Source organism: Limulus polyphemus, unplaced genomic scaffold, assembly GCF_000517525.1.
Source record: "Limulus polyphemus unplaced genomic scaffold, Limulus_polyphemus-2.1.2 Scaffold519, whole genome shotgun sequence".
Taxonomy (NCBI): domain Eukaryota; kingdom Metazoa; phylum Arthropoda; class Merostomata; order Xiphosura; family Limulidae; genus Limulus; species Limulus polyphemus.
Genome location: NW_013666129.1, coordinates 53,279 through 64,498, shown reverse-complemented (window position 1 = coordinate 64,498; position 11,220 = coordinate 53,279). Strand labels below are relative to the sequence as shown.

At 33.4% G+C, this 11,220-nt stretch overlaps 1 protein-coding gene across 1 annotated transcript in view; it reads left to right on the top strand.

Annotated features, from left to right (window-relative positions):
* The window catches only part of LOC106458809 (fatty acyl-CoA reductase 1-like), a 42,628-nt gene that overhangs the window by 7,827 nt on the left and 23,581 nt on the right, over positions 1-11,220 (top strand). Inside the window, exons 3-5 of the mRNA XM_022385155.1 lie at positions 6,401-6,561; positions 7,399-7,515; positions 10,631-10,806. Of these exons, the coding sequence (XP_022240863.1) occupies positions 6,401-6,561; positions 7,399-7,515; positions 10,631-10,806 (454 nt within the window). The remainder of the gene's footprint in view (positions 1-6,400; positions 6,562-7,398; positions 7,516-10,630; positions 10,807-11,220) is intronic.

Genomic DNA, 11,220 nt, shown 5'->3' with positions numbered 1-11,220 from the left:
ATAACTATTTATAATGCTCCCTAAATAATAAAAAAATTAATTACAGTGAAATCAGCGAAGATTTTTGTAGCTTTTGAACCAAACTAAATAACAGTTAAACCTTTTTTTTGATTTACGGTATTTTTCTTATTTTTGATGTTTTTAACTCTTTTGTGTTTAGATCAATATGTACTAATTTTTAAAGTATCAAATTGAATTTTTGTTCAATAAAAATCTTTCAAATGCGACTGTAGCTTCCCCCCCCCCCAAAACTTTGTCTTCAAAATAAGGGTACGTCTTATATTCTGAAAAATACGGTACATTAGGAGAAAATAAAGGAACTTTCCTTAATTTATCAAAAAAACCTCGTGTTTATGGTCGAGTATATTACGAACTAAACTGTCACTATTATTTGTGTTTTATTATCTAGTATATAGTTACTCGTTAATGTGTGTAAAGATATATAAATAGAAGTTAGAGGGCGTTTTTTTATCATTTTTCATTATGGTGGTGGAGAATATTGCTAAAACAATGTACGTTGACTCAGAGGAATGTGTAATTAATCCAGACGAGCAGTTCTTCGGTTGCAGCTCTCTGGAATAGACAGATGCATCGCTATTCTATCAATCAACCTCTGTGGCAAAGTTGTTCTGTTGGCTGGCCTCTTTTTTCAGACTCTGAACCCTTACATTTACTTGGATATACTTCGTCGAGACTTACATGTGTGAAGGCAAGGTTACTCGATTTGAATTAGGTCACTCTGGCTTATTGTGTTATGCTTAACCCTTTGATTAGTGTTCCCTCTAATATGTTGAGAAAAATTTTTCTTCAATTAATTTTAATTAGGGGTTTCTGTCAAGTTTGTTTGTTTGTTGTTAAGCGCAAAGCTACACAATGAGCCATCTTTGCTATGCCCACCTCGAGTATCGAATCCTGTTTTTAGCGTTATAAGCCCTTAGACTTACCGCTGAGCAACTGGGGGAGGTTGCTTTTGTCAGATGGAAGCATCTAAGATATTTTTTTGTCTGTATTTATTTGTAAAGTCATACTACAAAGTGCTGACTGGAGTAACTGAGACGTTTTGTATCGTGAAAAAAACCCCCATAAACTCCAGAATAAAATTATAATTATTTCACTCAAAGAATCATTTTTACAACTTCTTCAGAAGCAGAGTAAGTTGCAGGATGCTCCTGAAAAAGTTGTGAAAAGAAACATTAAGTGAACTAATTATATCCTCGTTCTGAATTTTATGGTTGTTTTTTCATAACACAAAACTTATTTTTCTGTCAGGATGAAACAACTAGGAACCAGGTAATTTTTGTCAGGAGAAAGCATCTAGCGACAATATATTTTGTCAGGAGGAAACAACTAGAGAAATGTATTTTATTATCAGGAGAAAACAATTAAGAACAAGGTATTTTATTGTCAGGAGGAAGCAGTTAAGAACAAGGAATTTTATTGTCACGAGGAAACAACTAGAAACAAGGTATTTCATTGTCAGGAGAAAGCTATTAAGAACAAGGTAGTTTGTTGTCAGGAGAAAGCTATTAAGAACAAGGTATTTTGTTGTCAGGAGAAAGCTATTAAGAACTCTATTAAACTTCTAATACGTTTTTCTTCTTTGGTTATTCGAGTCGTCCCCGAACTTTAAAATACATCATTACATTGAAAAGTTCTAGGGTGATGTACGAGGTGAAGGTGACTATAACCAAGCATATTACAGAATCTAAGAATTACTGTACTATATAGAAAGGCAACTGTAAATTTTGATTATTTTTTAAAATCCTAGTGCACATGCTTCATATTTTTTTAAATTTAACATGGTGTGTAGGTTATATGGAACGTTATATGTACATCTATATGTCTGCTTTCATGTTCAGTGTATTGAGTGTTTCGGAAGTTTTCATAGTTCATATAATGTTTTTAATGAATAGCAACAGCTTACATTGTGAGTCTGTTTGATGTGAACACATTCGCTCAGGTGAACACTTATCCATTAACAGAAATATAATTCTGAATATATAAAGGTTTACATTAAAGTACACGCACATGTTGATGTTTAACTTTGATAACGGTATTAAATTATTGTAAACACTGATTGAAGTTGTGGATTAAAGATTTCAACTAGTCAGAATAAGAACATAGAGTTGTAGTAATTTTAGGCGAACATTGGAGGTTTGTGACCTCAGAGGTTAAATCAGGGTGTACGGTCTTTGTTGTTGAGGCCATGTGCCCCTATGTGATAATAATGTTGAAAGAAATTTGTGGATTTATTATCCTTCTGAGTAATGCGTGACTAATATATTAGGCTAAAAATCTCATATACATACTTATTATCTAAAGACAACAAAGGACGTATTGATCCATCAAGGCCTTCCCATCCACTATACTAAACTAAAATCAAAGTAAAGCGTTCAACGCTCAAAGCCAGCTCTTATCATTCAAATATTTACCAAGCCTTCCCTTAAACTCCCTTAATATCAATTGCATCCACCACATCTGAAGGTAACGCATAACAAAGGTTAACTGCCCTGTTAGAAAAATAAAGTTGTCTTCGCTAAATATGACTCCCATCCTGCCAAAATTTATATTTCTGTCTCAAAGTCTTACTAATCTCACCAATAAGTAAAATAATAAGTACAATATCAATAATATTAAACAACTCAATCAGATCCCCTCTAACTCTTCTTTTTATCTAGAAAAAGCAATTTCTGAGATCTTATCCTATCTTTGTGTGACAATCTTTCCATCCCAATTATCATCCTAGTAGCTTCTCCTCTGAACCCTTTCCAACAATTCAATATTCTTTCTAAGACAAGGAGCCCAAGAATGAACACAATATTCCAAATCTGACCAAACTAATGACCTGTGCAATGCCATTATAACGTCTTTAGACGTATTCAATATTTCTGTAGCTACAACGTAAAATCCCATTTACCCTGTTTAAACCAGCATTAGAATAATAACAGTTTAGGCTACTATTAAAATGACTTCTGTTCTTTATTCCTACATTTTATTCCCAAAAGTCCCCTTTTTTCATTGAGCTGATACCACAAATCGAGACAGCCATTCTGCTCGTCTTCCCATACTAACCTAACCATAGTATTCAACCTTCGTGACTTTTGAGCATATTCGTATTATAATTTGACAAATTATCTTGGAATGTGGCCTAGGTCTTTCTTCTGAGATCGGCAGATGGTTTGGTAACAATTTCTTTAAGAGCTTATAACGATAAACTTCGGTTTTCAATACTCGCAATGGGAACAGTGTAGAAAGCCCATTGTATAGATTTATGCTTAGTAACAAACAAATGTTCTAAAAAAGTGTGTATCCTACCGCTAATTTGAAAGACTGCATAAAACGATGATAATCCATCAGAACTATTATCGAAATTTTTTAACATTAAAATTAAAAAATAATAAAAAGTCATATTGTCAAAATGTAGGAAAGTCGGAGAGACAAAATACTAGTTTTTGGTATTATTTGATTTGCTTTTAAGAAAGCATGAACTACCCCTGATTTCCCATATTTCCAAAATTTTACTTTACATATTGATTAAAAAGTGTCTAAATGAACATTATGTGTAACTTAATATAGCAAATCACTAAATTACTTACGAAATCTCTGTGAAATAGTTTCAAAGTATGCGCATTTTGAAAGCTGATGGATCTTATCTGTAATGTTTCAATATAAGACGTTTACGCCATTCAGAATTTCAATTTGATTAAGTGTTACTGACGTTAACCAACAACATCATTTTTTTCATAAAGGCTGTTTTTATGAACAGAAAGCATGAGGAAAAAAAAAAGAAGAAAAGATCGTTTCTACTATCTAAAATATTCAGTGAAAAATAATTACTTGCTCACTCCCATAGCCCCTTCGTCTGTCGACCCCTGGCCACTTCCTTTCCTGTGCAACCTCTGAATATTCTTCTATACTAACATTAAGGGCGCCCTCTACAATATCATCTTGTCATCTTGCCTCTCGTTGGGATCAGCGATAAGTTTACGGACTTACAACGCTAAAATCCGGGGTTCTATTCCGAGGTGGGCACAGCAGATAGCCGAATGCATCTTTGCTCCAAAACAAACTGGCAATTGATTCGTCATCATTTTCTCAGTCTTTCTGATTCTATTCTACCTTACGGTCTTCCAAACATAGCAATCTTGGGCAGTCTATTGTCTTCCATTCTAGCAACATGCCCTATCAATCTCATTTTTTCTTGCTTTTACGATATTTGTAATAGGAGTAAATCTACTGAAATCCACCAAGTCTTGGTTATGCCGTCTTCTCTATCTATTCTCATCGGTATCATACACTGGCTCTTAAATTCTTCGAAGAACCGTGTTTTCAAAGACCTGTTCTTTCTTTTCTAAATATTTTATAAGTAACCAATTCTTCATATCAATATAGGACAACTGGTTTTACAACGGTGTTCTGTATTCTAATGCTTTTACTTAACAGTTTTTTAAGCGTCAGGATATTCTATATTCTATTTATCACCTCTGTTTGCATATATTCCCAGATACGTAAACTTATTAACATATTCAATATTCATATTTAATGCTCTTCGTTGTTCTTTGATCTGTAATAGCTTCTTCGCTTTCAGTTATAATGTCTCCATAATTTGCGTGGACAACTAGATTTATGATTCGATTTTGGATGTCCCATCACCAAGGAATTTGAACCATAATTTCCGCAGGTCATCCACATTTTTAATACTGGTACCTTTATAATCTTGAACTCAGTAATATCAATCTTACAATTATTTGAAAAGAAGATAGCATATCATACAAATGTTATTTAAGATAGACTTACATTACCCATAGTTTGTACACATTCAAACTAATAGTACTATAAAAACGGCACGATTCACTCTGTGTCGTTGTGTGTATTCTCATCATGTTGAGCTGGCCTTCCTTAAGCACAGGAACTACCATAAAGTCGGTGTATGCTCACTGCATCCCACAGAAGAACTACCATAAAATCACTGTATGCTCACTGTATCCCACAGAAGAACTACCATACAGTCAGTGTATGCTCACTGCATCCCACACAGAAACTACCATAAAGTCAGTGTATGCTCACTGCATCCGACACAGGAACTACCATAAAGTCAGTGTATGCTCACTGCATCAGACACAGGAACTACCATAAAGTCAATGTATGCTCACTGCATCCCACACAGAAACTACCATAAAGTCAGTGTATGCTCACTGCATCCGACACAGGAACTACCATAAAGTCAGTGTATGCTCACTGCATCAGACACAGGAACTACCATAAAGTCAATGTATGCTTACTGCATCAGACACAGGAACTACCATAAGGATCAAGTATGCTCACTGCATCAGGCACTGGAACTACCATAAAGATCAGTATGCTCACTGCATCAGGCATAGGAACTACCATGAGGATCAAGTATGCTCACTGCATCAGGCATAGGAACTACCATAAGGATCAAGTATGCTCACTGTATCAGGCATAGGAACTACCATAAGGATCGAGTATGCTCACTGCATCAGGCATAGGAACTACCATAAGGATCAAGTATGCTCACTGCATCAGGCATAGTAACTACTATAAGGATCAACTATGCTCACTGTATCAGGCACAGGAACTACCATAAGGATCGAGTATGCTCATTGCATCAGGCACAGGAACTACCATAAGGATCAAGTATGCTCACTGCATCAGGCATAGGAACTACCATAACATGCAAAACTATATTGTTTTTTTTGGGTAATAATCTCAGTAATATCTAGAAAATAGTCATTTGATTTGGATTTTTAAAACATTTTTTATATATAGAATACATATAAACGGAGCTTAAACCCTTGGACGTAGTATCACTAAACAGTGCTTATTCCTTCTAATTTAACACAAAACTACACAATAGACCACCTGCTCTCTGTTCATCATAAGAATTAGAATTCTGAATTTTGACGTTTTAAGTCCGCAAACTAACCGCTGACCCACTAGGGAATACTTTTCTCAGGAACCACATTAGTGGTTATTTTTGTTCCAAGTGGCTCAATAGAGGTCGACTCCAGTTAGAACGAAGAATTAATCATAATCAAGGAAAGAAATGAATAGCTTTGAAAAAATAATAATGTGCATGCTATTAGAAATAAATGTATTTAAACTGTACTTTGAATAAAGATATTAAATAACTTTGTTTTTCATGGAATTTTTATTACGTTCCCTTATTTATTTATGTTTGTTTTTAAGGAAAATTGTTTAATCTATAGAAACATCATTTACTTTGGACATTTATAGATCAGCTGGTAACATGCTTATTCATTGCAACGTTATTCGAGAAGGAGTTTGTTTCATATCGTATTCTTCAGAAAACGTTAATGAAATTATAATTTGAACTAAGAAATTGATATTGCTTTTTATAACAAGACGTTTATTTCAGGCAGCGAACATCTGGAGAATATGGTGAGAGAAAAACAGAAAGATGAGTCAACTGACCCTAACATACCACCGCCAGGTGGCGGTAAATGTAACTCTCAGGTTAGAGAATTCTACCGGGACCGTGCAGTTCTCGTGACTGGGGCAACAGGATTCGTGGGGAAGGTGCAGAACAAGTTTTATTATCTATAAATTAATGTGTTTGTGAAAGTTACGAAATATAGTACAAGAGATGCTTTAAGCCTAAAACAATATACGGTTGAATAACATATTTCATTTTTTTCCTGCTTTCTTTGAATGGTTCTGAAATGAGCAGCAAAATATAAATGGTCATTTGAATAAGTAGTTTGACTATATTAAACTGAAATATTCGCCGTAAATTTGTACTTCAAAATTGATAAAAGTAAATGACAGCAGTAAACAAAACGATATGTTTATTGTATGGTCACTTTTCATTGGTTAAAAAAAACCTAGCGTAGTAGCTCCAAACTACTTTTATAGATTCGCAAAAAAATATTAACTTTCTGTAACAGTTTAACATCCAACTAAGATGATAGCTATTTTTGTTTTCAAAGTTTACATTTTTGCAATACTACATAGTTCTGCGGTTTTCTTTACGATATCATTCATCCAAATAAATACTCAAAATTCAATGATAAATATTAAACAAGGTGAAGTAATAACAATTGTACTCAAGCCTTTCTATATAAACTAAGCCTTGTTTAAGTCAAATGCCCCTGAAATTTAATTGATATAATCTATTATTTTTTCTTGCTCCAGATTTGCTATATTTTGGTATCATTTCATGCACTAGGTTTAGTTCCTTAAATTTGTTATACTATGAGCATTATATATTTGTATATGTCTGTATGATTTAACAAATGGTTTCTTCGTACATTTTTTAATTCAATTTAATAAGCTGTTAGCAACGTATTTTGTTACTGTAAAAAAAAAAGGAAATCCTTCTGTTTAGCTGTTCTTAAAATATCTGACTTCCTACAGGTCCTGGTAGAAAAACTTCTACGTTCCTGTAGTCGTTTGAAAACAATCTACCTCTTACTTCGATCGAAGGATGACAAGAATGTGCGACAGCGTCTGGATGAACTGCTTCTATCAAAAGTGTGTAATTTTCCTTTCTCAGCTTTATGTGCTCTTTGTATATTGTGCAAAAAGAACTTCCTACCATACACAGACAACATATACCAAAGACAAAGTACAATGTACTTCTTCAACATACACCAGAGACAAAATACAATGTACTTCTTCAACATACACCAGAGACAAAGTACAATGTACTTCTTTAACATATTTCATAGACAAAGTACAAGGTACTTCTTTAACATATTCCAGAGACAAAGTACAATGTACTTCTTTAACATATTTCATAGACAAAGTACAACGTACTTCTTTAACATATTCCAGAGACAAAGTACAATGTACTTCTTTAACATATTCCAGAGACAAAGCACACTATACTTCTTTAACATATTCCAGAGACAAAGCACATTATACTTTTTTTAACACATTCCAGATACAAAGCACGCTACACTTCTTTAACACATTTCAGACAACGTAAAATGTACTTCTTTAACACATTCCAGACACAAAGCATGCTACACTTCTTTAACATATTTCAGACAAAGTAAAATGTACTTCTTTAACATATTTCAGACAAAGTAAAATGTACTTCTTTAACACATTCCAGACACAAAGCATGTTACACTTCTTTAACGTATTCCAACAAAGAACATTATACTTTTTAACATATTCCAGAAATAAAGTACACTATAGTTTTTAACATATTCCACGACATCTATACTCTCGTACACAATCTCAGAAATTTGATATCGTACACTCTTGTACACTGTGTCAGAAACAGTGCATGGTATGCTGTCATACAATGTGCCAGAAACAAGGTATAATATACTTTCTTACAGTGTGTCAAAAACACGGCATGGTATATTGTCGTACACTGTGTCAGAAACATTGCATGGTATACTCTCGTACAACCTGTCAGAAACAGGGCATAGTATATAATCGTACATTGTATCATAAACATCGCTCGATATACTCTTGTACAATGTGTCAGAAACATGACATGGTATACTCTTGTACATGTGTCAGAAACAGAGCATTGTATACTCTCGTACAGTGTGTAAGAAACATGACAAGGTATACTCTCGTAAAATGTGTCAGAAACATAGCATGGTATACTCTCATACAGTGTTTCAGAAACATAACATGGTATATTTTAGTACAATGTGTCAGAAACATGACATGGTATACTCTAGTAAACTCTGTCAGAAAAATAGCATGGTATACTTTAGTACAAGGTGTCAGAAACATGACATGGTATACTCTCGTACAATGTGTCAGAAACAGAGCATTGCATACTCTTGTACAGTGTGTCAGAAACTCGACATGTATACTCTAGTAAACTCTGTGAGAAAAATAGCATGGTATACTTCAGTACAATGTATCAGAAACATGACATGGGTATACTTTATTATAATGTGTCAGAAATACGACATGTTAAACTAAAGTAAGTTGTATGAGAAACGTGACATTTTATGTTCTAGTAAGATGTAAAAACAAAATACTGTATACTTTAATAAGTTGTATAAGAAACGCTGCATGGTATAGTCGAGTAATTTGTATAAAAACACGACATGATAAAATACAGAACTGTAGTGTCTAACCTATTTCATGTATGTACATTTTTTACACTTCTTATCATATTTTTGTGTTTAAACAAATCATAATTTGATCATTTCTAAAAGTATTAATATAAGAAGTTATGTATTCAAGGAAACTGGAACTCTATGAAGTTTGACTTTTTTAAATAATCTCTTATTTTACTGAGATTTGAAACTTCTAGCAAATGATTTATTTTAACCTAGTTATTTGAATTTCTCCACTGAGTTACCAAGTTACTATTTTTCACGGATTGGAGGAATCTGGTAGGGAGCCAAGAGTATAACACTGTTGTTTTGGTTGCCACCATATTTTATTAAATCTCTATTCATAAAGCATGATACTGCTTGTTTATTTGATGAGCAAAGCCGCAAAAAAACTATCATAACTGTGCCTAACATAGAGATCAAACTCTTAATTTATAGCATCGTTAGAATATTTATTGTAAAAATGTATTCATTTTAAAACCATTAGTAAAATTCTTTATTTCGCGAGTTCTGGATGCCCCATAGTGATAACATAAAACTGTAAAACGTTAGAGAAATAACTTTGCTCTCGAGAGAGTAATAAATGGCATGACTTAAAACGTAAAATTACTGAATTCATATGTAATTTGGCGAATAAAACTAATTCTTTAAGGAATGTGTAATAATACTCAGACTGAAACAAATCAATTTGAACGGTTTTCAAGGCATTAAATTTAATGGGTAAAGTTAAAATCTTAACAATTTAAAAACATACATAATAACAACCAATAACTAATCTTTCTTTTCTTGGTGTATTTTTGTGCAACATCTTATGCTTACTCAAAAGAACTCCTGCGTATTACTGAATTCGAAATAATAGTAAAAGATCAAAACATTACGTTGTTTTAAAATTGATTGAATTTTGAAATGATATTTTTCTTGACTATTTTCGTTGTAATGCAGTTTGAAACTGACATCTAACGATATCGTATTTCTACTTACGACTGACTATAATATACGACCACTTTTAGGAGAACAAAAGGAGCATTTTCAGATACCGTATTAACCCTAATTAACGCTCCCGGGAGCGTTAAAAACTGATTAGACTAATTAGGTCATATGATAATACCTCTATTATAAACAAATATATCTATAATAATTGGTAGTAAACATAACCTATTTATTTCTAACTTTGCTATAAGCACCGGTGCTCACTGTCGCAGTAAATATGGTAATCATTGTTTATAAGTGTCAAAAATTCCTGTAAAGCGGTCCTGCCATGTACCAGGTAACCTCCTTTGATCGGCACCGCCAAAGCGTCTTTGAAGTTTGCTGCTACGACTAAAACACGGCGGGAAAATCGTGGCCTACGTGACATTTAGCAGTTACAAGTATTGATTGCTGATCTGTCTGCGACCCGGGGGGGGGGGATAAGTAGCAAGGGAGCGTTAGTTATGGCAATACGGTATATGAAGCTAAAACATGACATATATTTGATGAAGTATAAATTGTTGTTTTTTATATATAACTACACCAGTTATTATAATATGAAATTATATTGATCTGCACAACAGGCATTTGATCGAATTTCATCGGAAAGCCAATCAGTTATGACAAAGATCGTTCCAATAGCCGGTGACGTCACAGAAGATGGATTAGGGATCAGTTCTTCAGATGAGGAGGTTTTGGTGAATAACGTGTCTGTTGTCTTCCACTGTGCAGCTACAGTGAAATTTGACGAACCTTTCAAGTTGGTTTTGACTTTTTTTTTTAATCTATGACAAAAAATGAGTATCTGTACCTATATAATATACGTTCACGATAAATACAGTATACTTTATTTGAATTTTTACAACGTACATGCGGTTGAATGTTTTCGTTTTAAATTTATCATTTTTTTTTAAATTAATAATTTCAGCGACTTAGAATATCGGTAAATATCCAAGGCGTTAATAGCCACATATTATTCACTGAGGCCAGTGAGTGTGGATATATTTTACTCTAAATGTAATTCTTGAACTTGAAATCCACGCGAAACAGAATTGCGACCTAACAAGTCGCGAATACTATCTGTTATCTAAACATCTCAACTTTGTTTCGTTTCTTGTAGTATTTTGCCATCCTAGATTTCATTTGTTAGATCTGTTAGATTTTGCTATAGTTG